At 51.8% G+C, this 20,835-nt stretch overlaps 1 protein-coding gene across 12 annotated transcripts; it reads left to right on the top strand.

The window, feature by feature from the left end:
• Positions 1-2,384: 2,384 nt before the first annotated feature.
• On the top strand, positions 2,385-19,688 carry LOC106596090 (E3 ubiquitin-protein ligase TRIM47). Of its 12 annotated transcripts, none has more exons than XR_006769030.1 (8): positions 2,386-3,043; positions 7,092-7,187; positions 7,479-7,712; positions 7,871-8,030; positions 10,056-10,130; positions 11,005-11,127; positions 18,605-18,799; positions 18,943-19,688. XR_006769030.1 is itself a non-coding variant. In XM_014187414.2 (7 exons), exons 1-7 carry the CDS (start codon positions 2,453-2,455, stop codon positions 18,679-18,681), a joined length of 1,356 nt encoding a protein of 451 aa, XP_014042889.1. In that variant the 5' UTR covers positions 2,386-2,452; the 3' UTR covers positions 18,682-19,688. The 12 variants fall into 12 exon arrangements, 4 of the variants coding, with proteins under 4 accessions (XP_014042898.1, XP_045570325.1, XP_045570324.1 ...); XR_006769031.1 differs by having other exon boundaries at positions 18,605-19,006; positions 19,229-19,688; XR_001326576.2 differs by having other exon boundaries at positions 18,605-19,376; positions 19,451-19,688.
• The last annotated feature ends 1,147 nt before the right edge of the window (positions 19,689-20,835 follow it).

Here is a 20,835-nt window from a genome sequence, read left to right as displayed (position 1 = left end):
TCCTATATAACTACTGTCTATACACACCATCCTGTATAACTACTGTCTATACACACCATCCTATATAACTACTGTCTATACACACCATCCTGTATAACTACTGTCTATACACACCATCCTATATAACTACTGTCTATACACACCATCCTATATAACTACTGTCTATACACACCATCCTATATAACTACTGTCTATACACACCATCCTATATAACTACTGTCTATACACACCATCCTATATAACTACTGTCTATACACACCATCCTATATAACTACTGTCTATACACACCATCCTGTATAACTACTGTCTATACACACCATCCTATATAACTACTGTCTATACACACCATCCTATATAACTACTGTCTATACACACCATCCTATATAACTACTGTCTATACTGTCTATACACACCATCCTATATAACTACTGTCTATACACACCATCCTATATAACTACTGTCTATACACACCATCCTATATAACTACTGTCTATACACACCATCCTATATAACTACTGTCTATACACACCATCCTGTATAACTACTGTCTATACACACCATCCTATTTAACTACTGTCTATACACACCACCCTATATAACTACTGTCTATACACACCATCCTATATAACTACTGTCTATACACACCATCCTATATAACTACTGTCTATACACACCATCCTATATAACTACTGTCTATACACACCATCCTATATAACTACTGTCTATACACACCATCCTATATAACTACTGTCTATACACACCATCCTATTTAACTACTGTCTATACACACCACCCTATTTAACTACTGTAGGTTAACTGTCTGTCCTTGTGAAGTTTTTGACAGTTGTACCTCACCCTCTCTAAACATAATGACTTTTTTTCATGAACTTTGACCACAATGTATTATTTACCCATAGGTTTGTCTTATATGTGTATCATGTTGCATGTGGGACGAAAGGTGTTATGTTGTAGAGACAGTGTAGAGACAGTGTAGGACTATCTGTGGGACATTTTTTACATTTACATTTTAGTCACTTAGCAGACGCTCTTATCCAGAGCGACTTACAGTAGTGAATGCATACATTACATACAATTTCATACATTTTTTTTGCTGGCCCCCCGTGGGAATCGAACCCACAACCCTGGCGTTGCAAACACCATGCTCTACCAACTGAGCTACAGGGAAGGCTAGGTGGGACGAAAGGTGTTATCATGTTGTAGAGACAGTGTAGGACTATCTGTGGGACGAAAGGTGTTATCATGTTGTAGAGTCAGTGTAGGACTATCTGTGGGACGAAAGGTGTTATCATGTTGTAGAGACAGTGTAGAGACAGTGTAGGACGAAAGGTGTTATCATGTTGTAGAGACAGTGTAGGACTATCTGTGGGACGAAAGGTGTTATCATGTTGTAGAGACAGTGTAGAGACAGTGTAGGACTATCTGTGGGACGAAAGGTGTTATCATGTTGTAGAGACAGTGTAGGACTATCTGTGGGACGAAAGGTGTTATCATGTTGTAGAGACAGTGTAGGACTATCTGTGGGACGAAAGGTGTTATCATGTTGTAGAGACAGTGTAGGACTATCTGTGGGACGAAAGGTGTTATCATGTTTATGTTTCAGATGCATACATCTTTTAAAATGTCCTCCTTACATAATCCTTAATGTTAGTCAGAACTTGGTTTTTCTTTCATTCTGCATAATTTACATTTTACACTTTCAGTCATTTAGCAGACGCTCTTATCCAGAGTGACTTACAGTAGTGAATTCATACATTTCATATATTTTTTTCCCCCCGTACTGGTCCCCTGTGGGAATCGAACCCACAACCCTGGCGTTGCAAACACCATGCTCTACCAACTGAACCACAGGGAATAGCTAATCAGATTGACTTCATAGCCTTCATTGGAAAGGTTATCAACCTGACTGCATTAGTGGAAAGAACTGCCAAGTTGAAGATCATTTGTGGAAGCAGTGACAGAGTTTCTATTAAATTGAAGTTGAGTGTTGGAAGGGATTTGGGGGGGGGGTGTATTAGAAGTTAGTAGGGCTCTTTTTTAATTTTCTCAGAAGTACTGAGTTCAGTAGGAGGATTAGGACATGTGGAGCTGGTCCTGTGTGGCTCAGTTTGTAGAGCATGGTGTATGCAACGCCAGGGTTGTGGGTTCAATTCCCACGGAGGACCAGCACGGAGAAATAAATGTATGAAATGTATGCATTCACTACTGTAAGTCGCTCTGGATAAGAGCGTCTGCTAAATGACTAAAAATGTAAAATGTAAATGAGCTAATGTTGTAACCCGGGATTGACCACACACTCCACCACAGTAGGTGGCAGCATGGACCTTTAACGTTGGTTTACGGACCGTCTGCCTTCTTCCGGCGACATCTACCTCCACTTCCTGTAAACAAAGCTCGTCTCTTTATCTTCACTGCTGTTGTTTCTGTTCAGAAAATGGCTCAAGCTGGACTCTTCCTCGACCAAGACCAATTCAACTGTTCCGTATGTCTGGATGTGCTGCGGGATCCGGTGACCATCCCGTGTGGACACAGCTACTGTTCGGTCTGTATTAAAGGTTACTGGGACCAGGACGATTTCCTGGGGGTTTACTGCTGTCCCCAGTGCCGCCAGAGCTTCAACCCGAGGCCTGTACTGGGCAGAAACACCATGTTAGCCGAGGTGGTAGATAAATTCAAGAAGACAGGACTTCAAGCTGTTCCCCCGCCGCAGAGCTACGCCGGACCGGAGGACGTGGAATGTGACGTGTGCACCGGGAGGAAGAACCGAGCCGTTAAATCCTGTCTGGTGTGTCTGGCTTCTTACTGCGACACTCACCTCTTGCCTCATTACGAATCAGCTCCGTTTAAGAAACACAAGCTGGTCCAGGCCTCTAAGAAACTACAGGAGACGATCTGTCCCCAGCACGACAAGCTGCTGGAGGTGTACTGTCGGACGGACCAGCGCTGTATATGTTACCTGTGTATGACGGCGGAACATAAGGGCCACGACACGGTCCCGGTGGACGCGGAGATCCAGCAGAAACAGGTATCGGTACCGCCGTTCTCCGTCGATGATTAAATAACACGTTTTATAGGATCCATCTAACCATACAAGTAGGAATTAGAATATTTTATAATGGACATTTTAACATGATAAAAGTCAAGACATTTTGGTCAACCATAGCCCTTAATATTTACTCTGTTTTATTTTACATTTTTAGTCATTTAGCAGACGCTCTTATCCAGAGCGACTTACAGTAGTGAATGCATACATTACATACTTCTCATTTTCATTTCGTGCATTTTTTGTTCTGGTCCCCCATGGGAATCGAACCCTGGCGTTGCACACACCATGCTCTACCAACTGAGCCACAGGGGAAGGTGTTTACATTACACGTGAAGCATGAAGCCCAAATCACACAATATTTACGTGGACTAGTAGAGAGTGTCAATTCACATACACTGCATCACACATGGCAATTTAGTTGTCATGAGAGTCCATAATAAACTGTTGTATTTGTTATGTTCGCTATGTAGCCCTTATGCATTATTGTTGTGTGTACCGTTTGACTCACCTTATGTCCTATGCGAGCCACCGTACCTGCCTGCTCTGAACTGTTATGACGTTAGTCCACAGGATGCGTGAGGACAGTTGTAACTAATACAGTTCATAGAGAGTTCAGCTAGTCTGGTTCTTCCTTCATAATACTACTCTCTCTTCAAATCAGAGTTCGTCGAGTTTCCCCAGCCGTGTGTGTGTGTGTGTGTGTGTGTGTGTGTGTGTGTGTGTGTGTGTGTGTGTGTGTGTGTGTGTGTGTGTGTGTGTGTGTGTGTGTGTGTGTGTGTGTGTGTGTGTGTGTGTGTAGACTACCGTTCAAAAGTTTGGGGTCACTTAGAAATGTCCTTGTTTTTAGAAGAAAAGCTATCCATTAAAATAACATCACATTGTATTTGTCACGTACACATGGTTAGCAGGTGTTAATGCGAGTGTAGCGAAATGCTTGTCCTTCTAGTTCTGACAGTGCAGTAATATCTAACAAGTAATCTAACAATTCCACAACAACTACCTAATACACACACATCTAAAGGGGTGAATAAGAATATGTACATATAAATATATGGATGAGCGATGGCCGAACGGCATAGGCAAGATGCAGTAGATGGAATAGAGTACAGTATATACATATGAGATGAGAAATGTAGGGTATGTAAACATTGTTTAAAGTGACTAGTGATACATTTATTCCATCCAATGTTTAATTATTAGAGTGGTTAGAGATTTGAGTCAGTGTGTTGGCAGCAGCCACTCAATGTTAGAGATCAGAAATAGTGTAGACTGAAGATCTTCATTAAATATTACCCGCAAAACACCAGTCTCAACGTCAACAGTGAAGAGGTGACTCTGGGATGCTGACCTTCTAGGCAGAGTTCCTCTGTCCAGTCTCAACAGTGAAGAGGCGACTCTGGGATGCTGCCCTTCTAGGCAGAGTTCCTCTGTCCAGTCTCAACGTCAACAGTGAAGAGGCGACTCCGGGATGCTGCCCTTCTAGGCAGAGTTCCTCTGTCCAGTCTCAACGTCAACAGTGAAGAGGCGACTCTGGGATGCTGACCTTCTAGGCAGAGTTCCTCTGTCCAGTCTCAACGTCAACAGTGAAGAGGCGACTCTGGGATGCTGACCTTCTAGGCAGAGTTCCTCTGTCCAGTCTCAACGTCAACAGTGAAGAGGCGACTCCGGGATGCCGGCCTTCTAGGCAGAGTTCCTCTGTCCAGTCTCAACGTCAACAGTGAAGAGGCGACTCCGGGATGCTGACCTTCTAGGCAGAGGTCCTCTGTCCAGTCTCAACGTCAACAGTGAAGAGGCGACTCCGGGATGCCGGCCTTCTAGGCAGAGTTCCTCTGTCCAGTCTCAACGTCAACAGTGAAGAGGTGACTCCAGGATGCCGGCCTTCTAGGCAGAGTTCCTCTGTCCAGTCTCAACAGTGAAGAGGCGACTCCGGGATGCCGGCCTTCTAGGCAGAGTTCCTCTGTCCAGTCTCAACGTCAACAGTGAAGAGGCGACTCCGGGATGCTGGCCTTCTAGGCAGAGTTCCTCTGTCCAGTCTCAACGTCAACAGTGAAGAGGTGACTCCGGGATGCTGCCCTTCTAGGCAGAGTTCCTCTGTCCAGTGTCTGTGTTCTTTTGACCATCTTAATCTGTTATTTTTACTGGCCAGTCTGAGATATGGCATAATAGGAGGTAGGCATAATGTTATTGTTTTCAAATATGTATTGTTGGTACTGGCAGTATTAATAATAATAATAATAATAATATCACACTAAATAGACATTATACAAATTATACATGTCACAATTACCGATGCAAAAATGCACAAACAGCATTTTTTTTCGGGCAATTTATCAGCTCAATTTATCAGCTCAATTTATACTATAATAGACGTGAGAAGCGTAGAGTTGATTTCTGATTATTGACGCTTGCGTCCCTTCAGTTTTCTCTCGTTCGCTAGCATATATATACCCACATTATAGAGTTAGTGTTCCCACATGGCCATGTCTTCATGTTGCAGCGCTTGTTTTTTTAAAACAGATGGAAGACAAGACCTGCTAATTAGCTATCTAGCGTGCTCCTGACACTAGTGGAAACGCAACTCGTAGTTCAGTATGATGGAGGCTCCATAGCTGTATGGATCTGTAACTGCTACAGTGTAGTTTAGTAGGATGGAGGCTGTATGGATCTGTAACTGCTACAGTGTAGTTTAGTAGGATGGAGGCTGTATGGATCTGTAACTGCTACAGTGTAGTTTAGTAGGATGGAGGCTGTATGGATCTGTAACTGCTACAGTGTAGTTCAGTAGGATGGAGGCTGTATGGATCTGTAACTGCTACAGTGTAGTTCAGTAGGATGGGGGCTGTATGGATCTGTAACTGCTACAGTGTAGTTCAGTAGGATGGAGGCTGTATGGATCTGTAACTGCTACAGTGTAGTTTAGCAGGATGGAGGCTGTATGGATCTGTAACTGCTACAGTGTAGTTTAGTAGGATGGGGGCTGTATGGATCTGTAACTGCTACAGTGTAGTTTAGTAGGATGGAGGCTCCGTAGCTGTATGGATCTGTAACTGCTACAGTGTAGTTCAGTAGGATGGAGGCTGTATGGATCTGTAACTGCTACAGTGTAGTTCAGTAGGATGGAGGCTGTATGGATCTGTAACTGCTACAGTGTAGTTTAGTAGGATGGAGGCTGTATGGATCTGTAACTGCTACAGTGTAGTTTAGCAGGATGGGGGCTGTATGGATCTGTAACTGCTACAGTGTAGTTTAGCAGGATGGGGGCTGTATGGATCTGTAACTATTATTATTGACGTTTGTAAACGTTAAAACTCAGGTTTGTCGTTAACGCGAGTCAGCCGTGTTTGAAGCTAACGGCTGAGAACCTCAGGGAGAAGGCAGAGTGCTGCCTAGAGCATTAGATGGCTGGGTTTGCCAGTGCTGTGACGATAGTGTGTAAAATAATGCATTTTGTGGTATGTTAAAGAGCTGAGGGATGATGGTGACATTTTTGTGAAGACAATGGCTACATAGCATTACAGCGTGATTTAAAAGTTCTATTAGGATTATCAGTCCCTGACCTTCCTTTAAAGTTGTATAGCTAAAGTTAATGTTTATATCATGAAGCCATGTTAATTATCTGGTCTGTCTGTCTGTCTGTCTGTCTGTCTGTCTGTCTGTCTGTCTGTCTGTCTGTCTGTCTGTCTGTCTGTCTGTCTGTCTGTCTGTCTGTCTGTCTGTCTGTCTGTCTGTCTGTCTGTCTGTCTGTCTGTCTGTCTCTCTGCCTGTCTGTCTGCCTGTCTGTCTGCCTGTCTGTCTCTCTGTCTGCCTGTCTGTCTCTCTGCCTGTCTCTCTGTCTCTCTGCCTCTCTGCCTGTCTGCCTCTCTGCCTGCCTGTCTGTCTCTCTGCCTGTCTCTCTGTCTCTCTGTCTGCCTGTCTCTCTGTCTGCCTGTCTGTCTGCCTGTCTCTCTGTCTCTCTCTCTGCCTGTCTCTCTGCCTGTCTCTCTGTCTCTCTGCCTGTCTCTCTGTTTCTCTGTCCGTCTCTCTTCAGAGCCAGCTCGGGGAGCTGAGGAGGAGGTCTCAGCAGAGGATCCAGGAGAGAGAGAAGGACGTGGAGGAGCTGAGACAGGCCATCAGCTCTCTAACGGTGAGTATCTGTCTGTCTAACGATGAGAGAAGGAGGAGCTGAGACAGGCCATCAGCTCTCTAACGGTGAGTATCTGTCTGTCTAACGATGAGAGAAGGACGTGGAGGAATAGACTGGGCCACACTAGTCCTGATACTAAACTTCTGTCTGTTTCTGTTTGTATTCATTGAACTTATTTGATCATTAAAATATATAACAAGGCTTCAGCCTCAGACAATATTACATTAGTACTTTAGATATATTCAGGACCTATATAGACTTCTGCTGTCCGTCTGTGTCCCCCCCTTCCAGCGTTCAGCGCGGTCGGCCTTGGAGGACACTGAGAGGGTGTTTACAGAGCTGATCCGCTCCATGGAGCTGAAGAGGTTTGAGGTGAGGGAATTGATCAAAGCCCAAGAGAAGACTGCCGTCAGCCAAGCTGAAGGACTGCTGGCCAAACTGGAACAGGAGATGTCTGAGATGAGGAGGGGAGATGCTGAGCTGGAGCAGCTTTCACACACTGAGGACCACATCTTCTTCTTACAGGTGACTGGTGCAGAGTAGGTCCCTGTCAATACCATCCTCAGCCTGAGACCGCTCTCCTGGCCAGGCTATGTCTCCCTGATGTTCAGGATTAGTAACACATCAGGCAGTGTGCGATGTCTCTCTAATCTGTCTGTCTCTCTGTGTTGTTGTTGTTGTAGAGCTGTCAGTCTCTGAGCTCCTCTCCTGTGATTGGAGGCCTGCCAGCTGTGACCTTCGACCCCAACTTCACCTTTAACATGGTGATGTCATCGGTAGCTGACTTCAGAGGGCTCCTGGAGGAGGTGTGTCAAGGGAGCTTCATCAGCATCTACGAGAAAGGTACAGAACCAATCGCCTCCTGAGAAAGGTACAGAACCAATCGCCTCCTGAGAAAGGTACAGAACCAATCACCTCCTGAGAAAGGTACAGAACCAATCGCCTCCTGAGAAAGGTACAGAACCAATCGCCTCCTGAGAAAGGTACAGAACCAATCATCTACGAGAAAGGTACAGAACCAATCGCCTCCTTAGAAAGGTACAGAACCAATCGCCTCCTGAGAAAGGTACAGAACCAATCGCCTCCTGAGAAAGGTACAGAACCAATCATCTACGAGAAAGGTACAGAACCAATCGCCTCCTTAGAAAGGTACAGAACCAATCGCCTCCTGAGAAAGGTACAGAACCAATACAGAACCAATCGCCTCCTGAGAAAGGTACAGAACCAATCGCCTCCTGAGAAAGGTACAGAACCAATACAGAACCAATCGCCTCCTGAGAAAGGTACAGAACCAATCGCCTCCTGAGAAAGGTACAGAACCAATCACCTCCTGAGAAAGGTACAGAACCAATACAGAACCAATCGCCTCCTGAGAAAGGTACAGAACCAATCGCCTCCTGAGAAAGGTACAGAACCAATCACCTCCTGAGAAAGGTACAGAACCAATCGCCTCCTGAGAAAGGTACAGAACCAATCGCCTCCTGAGGAAGGTACAGAACCAATCATCTACGAGAAAGGTACAGAACCAATCGCCTCCTGAGAAAGGTACACGAACCAATCACCTCCTGAGAAAGGTACAGAACCAATCATCTACTAAGGTACAGAACCAATCGCCTCCTGAGAAAGGTACAGAACCAATCGCCTCCTGAGAAAGGTACAGAACCAATACAGAACCAATCGCCTCCTGAGAAAGGTACAGAACCAATCGCCTCCTGAGAAAGGTACAGAACCAATACAGAACCAATCGCCTCCTGAGAAAGGTACAGAACCAATCGCCTCCTGAGAAAGGTACAGAACCAATCGCCTCCTGAGAAAGGTACAGAACCAATACAGAACCAATCGCCTCCTGAGAAAGGTACAGAACCAATCGCCTCCTGAGAAAGGTACAGAACCAATCACCTCCTGAGAAAGGTACAGAACCAATCGCCTCCTGAGAAAGGTACAGAACCAATCGCCTCCTGAGGAAGGTACAGAACCAATCATCTACGAGAAAGGTACAGAACCAATCGCCTCCTGAGAAAGGTACAGAACCAATTATCTACTAAGGTACAGAACCAATCGTCTCCTGAGAAAGGTACAGAACCAATTATCTACTAAGGTACAGAACCAATCACCTCCTGAGAAAGGTACAGAACCAATCGCCTCCTGAGAAAGGTACAGAACCAATCACCTCCTGAGAAAGGTACAGAACCAATCACCTCCTGAGAAAGGTACAGAACCAATCGCCTCCTGAGAAAGGTACAGAACCAATTATCTACTAAGGTACAGAACCAATCGTCTCCTGAGAAAGGTACAGAACCAATCGCCTCCTGAGAAAGGTACAGAACCAATCGCCTCCTGAGAAAGGTACAGAACCAATCGTCTCCTGAGAAAGGTACAGAACCAATCGTCTCCTGAGAAAGGTACAGAACCAATCACCTCCTGAGAAAGGTACAGAACCAATCACCTCCTGAGAAAGGTACAGAACCAATCACCTCCTGAGAAAGGTACAGAACCAATTATCTACTAAGGTACAGAACCAATCGTCTCCTGAGAAAGGTACAGAACCAATTATCTACTAAGGTACAGAACCAATCATCTACTAAGGTACAGAACCATTCGTCTCCTGAGGAAGGTACAGAGAACCTCTTCTTTACTCTTCTCTCTGTTAAACTTCAAGTTAAAGTGGTACTTCTTAAAATATGTATATCATTTAATATATATTTTATTCAGACAACAAAAACCATTTGATACTAGAAGTTAAACAAAAATAGTCAGCACCTGTCTTCAAAAGGCCCTGATTGAAGGTATTTTCTTCCTCTGAGAACCGTGAAGAAGCCATACAGTACCTTGAGTAAATCCAGCAGACTGTCTGTGTTCCTCCCCCAGTGAGAGAGGTGTCTATTGTAGAGTCACCAAAACCTTCCAGCTGCTTCCAGACTGATCCAACACAACAAACAGTGTGTGAGTTACTGAGCACCTCCTATCTCTAATGTAATGACTGAACGCTTTCTCATCTATTGCACTGCTTTTGTTTTCATTTAGCCTTTATTTTAATTTAGGTCAGTTGGTTCTGTGTTTCTGGCACCGGGCCTAGGAGTTGTTTGTGGACTAGAGTCTGTTTGGGACCGGGCCTAGGAGTTGTTTGTGGACTAGAGTCTGTTTGGGACCGGGCCTAGCAGTTGTTTGTGGACTAGAGTCTGTTTGGGACCGGGCCGAGCAGTTGTTTGTGGACTAGAGTCTGTTTGGGACCGGGCCTAGCAGTTGTTTGTGGACTAGAGTCTGTTTGGGACCGGGCCTAGCAGTTGTTTGTGGACTAGAGTCTGTTTGGGACCAGGCCTAGCAGTTGTTTGTGGACTAGAGTCTGTTTGGGACCGGGCCGAGCAGTTGTTTCTGGACTAGAGTCTGTTTGGGACCGGGCATAGCAGTTGTTTGTGGACTAGAGTCTGTTTGGGACCGGGCCGAGCAGTTGTTTCTGGACTAGAGTCTGTTTGGGACCGGGCCTAGCAGTTGTTTGTGGACTAGTCTGTTTGGGACCGGGCCTAGCAGTTGTTTGTGGACTAGAGTCTGTTTGGGACCGGGCCTAGCAGTTGTTTGTGGACTAGAGTCTGTTTGGGACCGGGCCGAGCAGTTGTTTGTGGACTAGAGTCTGTTTGGGACCGGGCCTAGCAGTTGTTTGTGGACTAGAGTCTGGGACCGGGCCTAGCAGTTGTTTGTGGACTAGAGTCTGTTTGGGACCGGGCCTAGCAGTTGTTTCTGGGCTAGAGTCTGGGACCGGTCCGAGCAGTTGTTTGTGGGTATTTCCTGTGTTCTGACTGTTCTGTCTCCTCCTATCTAGTTGTGGCTCCTCCGCCAGCTCTGGCTGCAGTAGAGCAGACCCCCGGCGGTGGGGGTCTCAACCCGTTCCTCAGCCCCGGAGCTGCGGTCCCCACATTCGGGGGCTTCGCGTTCTCACCCTTCGGTAAGTAGAAACCTAATAGTAGATAATGCTGAAACCAACTTTATAACTCTATTGGTCAAATCCAGTACCGGACGATGATAGTTGTGGGTTTTGGTCTGATGTGGAGACTTGCTCGACCTCTTGTTTTGAGGGAGACCTGTCAGGTAGCTGTAGGTTCTACAGAACTGTAACATGACTCAGCCGTCCCCTACAGCAGTTTCTCAACTCCAGTCCCCCCAACAGCCCAACTCCAGTCCCACCCAATAGCCCAACTCCAGTCCCCCCAACTCCAGTTCTCCAGTCCCCCCAACAGCCCAACTCCAGTCCTCCAGTTCCCCCAACAGCCCAACTCCAGTCCTCTAGTTCCCCAACAGCCCAACTCCAGTCCCCCCAACAGCCCAACTCCAGTCCTCCAGTTCCCCCAACAGCCCAACTCCAGTCCCCCCAACAGCCCAACTCCAGTCCTCCAGTTCCCCCAACAGCCCAACTCCAGTCCTCCAATTCCCCCAACAGCCCAACTCGAGTCCTCCAGTTCCCCCAACAGCCCAACTCCAGTCCTCCAGTTCCCCCAACAGCCCAACTCCAGTTCTCCCGTCCCCCAACAGCCCAACTCCAGTTCCCCCCAACAGCCCAACTCCAGTTCTCCCGTCCCGCCAACAGCCCAACTCCAGTTCCCCCAACAGCCCAACTCCAGTCCCCCAACAGCCCAACTCCAGTTCTCCAGTCCCCCCAACAGCCCAACTCCAGTTCCCCCAACAGCCCAACTCCAGTTCTCCCGTCCCGCCAACAGCCCAACTCCAGTCCCCCAACAGCCCAACTCCAGTCCTCCAGTCCCCCAACAGCCCAACTCCAGTCCCCCCAACAGCCCAACTCCAGTCCCCCAACAGCCCAACTCCAGTCCCCCAACAGCCCAACTCCAGTCCCCCCAACAGCCCAACTCCAGTCCCCCAACAGCCCAACTCCAGTCCCCCTACAGCCCAACTCCCGTCCCGCCAACAGCCCAACTCCAGTCCCCCAACAGCCCAACTCCAGTCCTCCAGTCCCCCCAACAGCCCAACTCCAGTCCTCCAGTCCCCCCAACAGCCCAACTCCAGTCCCCCAACAGCCCAACTCCAGTCCCCCCAACAGCCCAACTCCAGTCCCCCCAACAGCCCAACTCCAGTCCCCCCAACAGCCCAACTCCAGTTCTCCAGTCCCCCCAACAGCCCAACTCCAGTTCCCCCCAACAGCCCAACTCCAGTTCTCCCGTCCCGCCAACAGCCCAACTCCAGTCCCCCCAACAGCCCAACTCCAGTCCTCCAGTCCCCCCAACAGCCCAACTCCAGTCCCCCCAACAGCCCAACTCCAGTCCCCCAACAGCCCAACTCCAGTCCCCCTACAGCCCAACTCCCGTCCCGCCAACAGCCCAACTCCAGTCCCCCAACAGCCCAACTCCAGTCCTCCAGTCCCCCAACAGCCCAACTCCAGTCCTCCAGTCCCCCAACAGCCCAACTCCAGTCCCCCCAACAGCCCAACTCCAGTCCCCCCAACAGCCCAACTCCAGTCCCCCCAACAGCCCAACTCCAGTCCCCCAACAGCCCAACTCCAGTCCCCCCCAGTCCTCCAGTCCCCCCAGTCCTCCAGTCCCCCCAGTCCTCCAGTCCCCCCAACAGCCCAACTCCAGTCCCCACCAACAGCCCAACTCCAGTCCCCCCAACAGCCCAACTCCAGTCCTCCAGTACCCCCAACAGCCCAACTCCACTCCCCACCTAGTCCTCCAGTCCCCCCCAACAGCCCAACTCCAGTCCTCCAGTTCCCCCAACAGCCCAACTCCAGTCCCCCAACAGCCCAACTCCAGTCCCCCAACAGCCCAACTCCAGTCCCCCAACAGCCCAACTCCAGTCCCCCCAACAGCCCAACTCCAGTCCCCCCAACAGCCCAACTCCAGTTCTCCAGTCCCCCATCTCCAGTCCTCCAGTCCCCCCAACAGCCCAACTCCAATCCCCCCAACAGCCCAACTCCAATCCCCCCAACAGCCCAACTCCAGTCCCCCCCAACAGCCCAACTCCAGTCCCCCCCAACAGCCCAACTCTAGTCCCCCCAACAGCCCAACTCCAGTCCTCCAGTCCCCCCAACAGCCCAACTCCAGTACCCCCCAGTCCTCCAGTCCCCCCAACAGCCCAACTCCAGTCCCCCAACAGCCCAACTCCAGTTCTCCAGTCCCCCAACTCCAGTCCTCCAGTCCCCCAACAGCCCAACTCCAGTCCCCCCCAACAGCCCAACTCCAGTCCTCCAGTACCCCCAACAGCCCAACTCCACTCCCCACCTAGTCCTCCAGTCCCCCCCAACAGCCCAACTCCAGTCCTCCAGTTCCCCCAACAGCCCAACTCCAGTCCCCCAACAACCCAACTCCAGTCCCCCAACAGCCCAACTCCAGTCCCCCCAACAGCCCAACTCCAGTCCCCCCAACAGCCCAACTCCAGTCCTCCAGTCCCCCCAACAGCCCAACTCCAGTCCCCCCAACAGCCCAACTCCAGTCCCCCCAACAGCCCAACTCCAGTCCCCCCAACAGCCCAACTCCAGTTCTCCAGTCCCCCCATCTCCAGTCCTCCAGTCCCCCAACAGCCCAACTCCAATCCCCCCCACCAGCCCAACTCCAGTCCCCCCAACAGCCCAACTCCAGTCCCCCCAACAGCCCAACTCCAGTCCCCCCAACAGCCCAACTCTAGTCCCCCCAACAGCCCAACTCCAGTCCTCCAGTCCCCCCAACAGCCCAACTCCAGTCCCCCCAGTCCTCCAGTCCCCCCAACAGCCCAACTCCAGTCCCCCCAACAGCCCAACTCCAGTTCTCCAGTCCCCCAACTCCAGTCCTCCAGTCCCCCCAACAGCCCAACTCCAGTCCCCCCAACAGCCCAACTCCAGTCCCCGCCAACAGCCCAACTCCAGTCCCCCCAACAGCCCAACTCCAGTCCCCCCAACAGCCCAACTCCAGTCCCCTCCAACAGCCCAACTCCAGTCCCCTCCAACAGCCCAACTCCAGTCCCCTCCAACAGCCCAACTCCAGTTCTCCAGTCCCCCCCAACAGCCCAACTCCAGTTCTCCAGTCCCCCCAACAGCCCAACTCCAGTTCTCCAGTCCCCCAACTCCAGTCCCCCAACAGCCCAACTCCAGTCCCCCCAACAGCCCAACTCCAGTCCCCCCAACAGCCCAACTCCAGTCCCCCCAACAGCCCAACTCCAGTCCCCCCAACAGCCCAACTCCAGCCCAACTCCAGTCCCTCCAACAGCCCAACTCCAGTCCCCTCCAACAGCCCAACTCCAGTCCCCCCAACAGCCCAACTCCAGTTCTCCAGTCCCCCCAACTCCAGTCCTCCAGTCCCCCCAACAGCCCAACTCCAGTTCTCCAGTCCCCCCAACAGCCCAACTCCAGTCCCCCAACAGCCCAACTCCAGTTCTCCAGTCCCCCCAACTCCAGTCCTCCAGTCCCCCCAACAGCCCAACTCCAGTCCCCCCAACAGCCCAACTCCAGTCCCCGCCAACAGCCCAACTCCAGTCCCCCCCAACAGCCCAACTCCAGCCCAACTCCAGTCCCCCCAACAGCCCAACTCCAGTCCCCTCCAACAGCCCAACTCCAGTCCCCCCAACAGCCCAACTCCAGTTCTCCAGTCCCCTCCAACAGCCCAACTCCAGTCCCCCCAACAGCCCAACTCCAGTTCTCCAGTCCCCCCAACAGCCCAACTCCAGTTCTCCAGTCCCCCCCAACAGCCCAACTCCAGTTCTCCAGTCCCCCAACTCCAGTCCCCCAACAGCCCAACTCCAGTCCCCCAACAGCCCAACTCCAGTCCCTCCCAACAGCCCAACTCCAGTCCCCCCAACAGCCCAACTCCAGTCCCACCCAACAGCCCAACTCCAGTCCCCGCCAACAGCCCAACTCCAGTCCCCCCAACAGCCCAACTCCAGTCCCCCCAACAGCCCAACTCCAGTCCCCCCCAACAGCCCAACTCCAGTCCCCCCCAACAGCCCAACTCCAGTCCCCCCAACAGCCCAACTCCAGTCCCCCCCAACAGCCCAACTCCAGTTCTCCAGTCCCCCCCAACAGCCCAACTCCAGTCCCCCCAACAGCCCAACTCCAGTTCTCCAGTCCCCCCAACTCCAGTTCTCCAGTCCCCCCAACAGCCCAACTCCAGTTCTCCAGTCCCCCCAACAGCCCAACTCCAGTTCTCCAGTCCCCCAACTCCAGTCCTCCAGTCCCCCAACAGCCCAACTCCAGTCCCCCCAACAGCCCAACTCCAGTCCCCCCCAACAGCCCAACTCCAGTCCCCGCCAACAGCCCAACTCCAGCCCAACTCCAGTCCCCCCAACAGCCCAACTCCAGCCCCCTCCAACAGCCCAACTCCAGTCCCCCCAACAGCCCAACTCCAGTTCTCCAGTCCCCCCAACAGCCCAACTCCAGTTCTCCAGTCCCCCCAACAGCCCAACTCCAGTCCCCCAACAGCCCAACTCCAGTTCTCCAGTCCCCCCAACTCCAGTCCTCCAGTCCCCCCAACAGCCCAACTCCAGTCCCCCCCAACAGCCCAACTCCAGCCCAACTCCAGTTCCCCCCAACAGCCCAACTCCAGTCCCCTCCAACAGCCCAACTCCAGTCCCCCCAACAGCCCAACTCCAGTTCTCCAGTCCCCTCCAACAGCCCAACTCCAGTCCCCCCAACAGCCCAACTCCAGTTCTCCAGTCCCCCCAACAGCCCAACTCCAGTTCTCCAGTCCCCCCAACTCCAGTTCTCCAGTCCCCCCAACAGCCCAACTCCAGTTCTCCAGTCCCCCAACAGCCCAACTCCGGTCCCCCCAACAGCCCAACTCCAGTCCCCCCAACAGCCCAACTCCAGTCCCCGCCAACAGCCCAACTCCAGTCCCCCCAACAGCCCAACTCCAGCCCAACTCCAGTCCCCCCAACAGCCCAACTCCAGTTCTCCAGTCCCCCAACTCCAGTTCTCCAGTCCCCCCCAACAGCCCAACTCCAGTCCCCGCCAACAGCCCAACTCCAGTCCCCCCAACAGCCCAACTCCAGTCCCCCCAACAGCCCAACTCCAGTTCTCCAGTCCCCCCCAACAGCCCAACTCCAGTTCTCCAGTCCCCCCAACAGCCCAACTCCAGTCCCCCCAACAGCCCAACTCCAGTTCTCCAGTCCCCCCAACAGCCCAACTCCAGTCCCCCAACAGCCCAACTCCAGTTCTCCAGTCCCCCCAACTCCAGTCCTCCAGTCCCCCCAACAGCCCAACTCCAGTCCCCCCAACAGCCCAACTCCAGTCCCCGCCAACAGCCCAACTCCAGTCCCCCCAACAGCCCAACTCCAGCCCAACTCCAGTCCCCCCAACAGCCCAACTCCAGTCCCCTCCAACAGCCCAACTCCAGTCCCCCCAACAGCCCAACTCCAGTTCTCCAGTCCCCTCCAACAGCCCAACTCCAGTCCCCCCAACAGCCCAACTCCAGTTCTCCAGTCCCCCCCAACAGCCCAACTCCAGTTCTCCAGTCCCCCAACAGCCCAACTCCAGTTCTCCAGTCCCCCAACTCCAGTCCCCCAACAGCCCAACTCCAGTCCCCCCAACAGCCCAACTCCAGCCCCGCCAACAGCCCAACTCCAGTCCCCCCCAACAGCCCAACTCCAGCCCAACTCCAGTCCCCCCCAACAGCCCAACTCCAGTCCCCCCCAACAGCCCAACTCCAGTCCCCCCAACAGCCCAACTCCAGTTCTCCAGTCCCCCAACAGCCCAACTCCAGTTCTCCAGTCCCCAACTCCAGTCCTCCAGTCCCCCAACAGCCCAACTCCAGTCCCCCCAACAGCCCAACTCCAGTCCCCCCCAACAGCCCAACTCCAGTCCCCGCCAACAGCCCAACTCCAGTCCCCCCAACAGCCCAACTCCAGCCCAACTCCAGTCCCCCCAACAGCCCAACTCTAGCCCCCTCCAACAGCCCAACTCCAGTCCCCCCAACAGCCCAACTCCAGTTCTCCAGTCCCCCCAACAGCCCAACTCCAGTCCCCCCAACAGCCCAACTCCAGTTCTCCAGTCCCCCCAACTCCAGTCCTCCAGTCCCCCCAACAGCCCAACTCCAGTCCCCCCAACAGCCCAACTCCAGTCCCCCCCAACAGCCCAACTCCAGTCCCCCCAACAGCCCAACTCCAGTCCCCTCCAACAGCCCAACTCCAGTCCCCCCAACAGCCCAACTCCAGTTCTCCAGTCCCCTCCAACAGCCCAACTCCAGTCCCCCCAACAGCCCAACTCCAGTTCTCCAGTCCCCCCCAACAGCCCAACTCCAGTTCTCCAGTCCCCCCAACAGCCCAACTCCGGTCCCCCCAACAGCCCAACTCCAGTCCCCCCCAACAGCCCAACTCCAGTCCCCGCCAACAGCCCAACTCCAGTCCCCCCAACAGCCCAACTCCAGCCCAACTCCAGTCCCCCCCAACAGCCCAACTCCAGTTCTCCAGTCCCCCAACTCCAGTTCTCCAGTCCCCCCCAACAGCCCAACTCCAGTCCCCGCCAACAGCCCAACTCCAGTCCCCCCAACAGCCCAACTCCAGCCCAACTCCAGTCCCCCCAACAGCCCAACTCCAGTTCTCCAGTCCCCCCCAACAGCCCAACTCCAGTTCTCCAGTCCCCCCCAACAGCCCAACTCCAGTTCTCCAGTCCCCCAACAGCCCAACTCCAGTTCTCCAGTCCCCCAACTCCAGTCCTCCAGTCCCCCAACAGCCCAACTCCAGTCCCCCCAACAGCCCAACTCCAGTCCCCCCCAACAGCCCAACTCCAGTCCCCCCCAACAGCCCAACTCCAGTCCCCTCCAACAGCCCAACTCCAGTCCCCCCAACAGCCCAACTCCAGTTCTCCAGTCCCCTCCAACAGCCCAACTCCAGTCCCCCCAACAGCCCAACTCCAGTTCTCCAGTCCCCCCAACAGCCCAACTCCAGTTCTCCAGTCCCCCCAACAGCCCAACTCCGGTCCCCCCAACAGCCCAACTCCAGTCCCCCCAACAGCCCAACTCCAGTCCCCGCCAACAGCCCAACTCCAGTCCCCCCAACAGCCCAACTCCAGTCCCCCCAACAGCCCAACTCCAGTCCCCCCCAACAGCCCAACTCCAGTCCCCTCCAACAGCCCAACTCCAGTCCCCCCAACAGCCCAACTCCAGTTCTCCAGTCCCCCCAACAGCCCAACTCCAGTCCCCCCAACAGCCCAACTCCAGTTCTCCAGTCCCCCCCAACAGCCCAACTCCAGTTCTCCAGTCCCCCCAACAGCCCAACTCCAGTTCTCCAGTCCCCCCAACTCCAGTTCTCCAGTCCCCCCCAACAGCCCAACTCCAGTTCTCCAGCCCAACTCCAGTCCCCCCCAACAGCCCAAGTCCAAGTCCCAGGTTGTATCTAGTTTTACAGTAAAGACATGTCACTATACCGCTCTGTCCCAGGTTGTATCTAGTTTTACAGTAAAGTCCCAGGTCCTCCTAGAGTTATTCTGACTAACTCTTCTGTCGTCTCAGGATCCAAGCTCTCCTCTTCCAGCGGCTCCAGACAGAGGATGTTGCAGAGGAAATCACACCCACGCAGGAAGCTGTAACTCAGCCAGAGAGAGAGAAGGGTTTTGCAGAGGAGAGGGGATGCCTAGAGGTTGAGACTGGGAAGAACGATGGGAGAGAGAACTGTTTTTGCAGAGGAGAGGGAGAGGGGATGTCTAGATGTTGAGACTGTGGGAAGAACGATGTGAGAGAACGGTTTTGCAGAGGAGAGGGAGAGGGGATGCCTAAAGCGGAGGTTAAGATTGTGGGAAGAACGATGGGAGAGAACGGTTTTGCAGAGGAGAGGGAGAGGGGATGTCTAGAAGTTGAGACTGGGAAGAACGATGGGAGAGAGAACAGTTTTTGCAGAGGAGAGGGAGAGGAGATGTTGAGACTGTGGGAAGAACGATGGGAGAGAACGGTTTTGCAGAGGAGAGGGAGAGGGGATGCCTAAAGCGGAGGTTAAGACTGTGGGAAGAACGATGGGAGAGAACGGTTTTGCAGAGGAGAGGGAGAGGGGATGCCTAAAGTAGAGGTTGAGACTGTGGGAAGAACGATGGGAGAGAACGGTTTTGCAGAGGAGAGGGAGAGGGGATGCCTAAAGTAGAGGTTGAGACTGTGGGAAGAACGATGGGAGAGAACGGTTTTGCAGAGGAGAGGGAGAGGGGATGCCTAAAGCGGAGGTTAAGACTGTGGGAAGAACGATGGGAGAGAACGGTTTTGCAGAGGAGAGGGAGAGGGGATGCCTAAAGTAGAGGTTAAGACTGTGGGAAGAACGATGGGAGAGAACGGTTTTGCAGAGGAGAGGGAGAGGGGATGCCTAAAGTAGAGGTTGAGACTGTGGGAACCTCTCTCTGTCAGACATAATGTAGTGATGAATCAGTGCTTGTTGCTTTCAACACCAACAGTTATACAGTATAACTTTTTAAAGACACGATTTATAATTATGTTATTTTTATTTTTCTTCTCCCCACCCCCCCCCCCCCAGAGATCTTTAATTATAATAAATCAGTCTGTAATGAATGCTTTTAAGTGACACAATGAAATAAATACACAAATCTGCTTTTAACCTCGTCTGTCTTGCTTCTTCTTTCTGGTGGTGTATTCATTAGTGGGACACTGTTGCAAAAATGTTTAGGTCTGTTTGCTTCCTGTTTGCTTCCTAGTAAATACAACTTGGGTTTTTACTATAGCTGGTATCACAACACAAACGCAGGCCTTAAGGAGGAAGTTCCTCCAACAATGAGATCAGTGTCCTGTTCCATGTTCCACAGAGAATAAAATCACTGAGCTTGGTACTGTAGTCTTAAATAGACTTTTAACAAATGTTGGAGCGATGTGTTCGGGTTAGCATGAAGTTGGAGAACAGGTTGACGAGCCGTTAACGCAGTGATGTCTACCTGTCAATGTCTCCATGATAACCATGGGTTATAAGGCTGACCTCTGGAACCAGACTAACCAGTCCACCACACTATAACAGGCGTGTTAAACCTCTGGAACCAGACTAACCAGTCCACCACACTATAACAGGCATGTTAAACCTCTGGAACCAGACTAACCAGTCCACCACACTATAACAGGCGTGTTAAACCTCTGGAACCAGACTAACCAGTCCACCACACTATAACAGGCATGTTAAACCTCTGTTAGAGATGACCTGCAGGATCAATACCTGTTAGAGATGACCTGCAGGATCAATACCTGTTAGAGATGACCTGTAGGATCAATACCTGTTAGAGATGACCTGTAGGATCAATACCTGTTAGAGATGACCTGTAGGATCAATACCTGTTAGAGATGACCTGTAGGATCAATACCTGTTAGAGAGGACCTGTAGGATCAATACCTGTTAGAGATGACCTGTAGGATCAATACCTGTTAGAGATGACCTGTAGGATCAATACCTGTTAGAGATGACCTGTAGGATCAATACCTGTTAGAGATGACCTGCAGGATCAATACCTGTTAGAGATGACCTGTAGGATCAATACCTGTTAGAGATGACCTGCAGGATCAATACCTGTTAGAGATGACCTGTAGGATCAATACCTATTAGAGATGACCTGTAGGATCAATACCTGTTAGAGATGACCTGTAGGATCAATACCTGTTAGAGATGACCTGTAGGATCAATACCTGTTAGAGATGACCTGTAGGATCAATACCTGTTAGAGATGACCTGCAGGATCAATACCTGTTAGAGATGACCTGTAGGA

This window comes from Salmo salar, chromosome ssa03 (genome assembly GCF_905237065.1).
Source record: "Salmo salar chromosome ssa03, Ssal_v3.1, whole genome shotgun sequence".
Classification (NCBI taxonomy): domain Eukaryota; kingdom Metazoa; phylum Chordata; class Actinopteri; order Salmoniformes; family Salmonidae; genus Salmo; species Salmo salar.
This window is presented reverse-complemented; position numbering and strand designations above follow the sequence as displayed.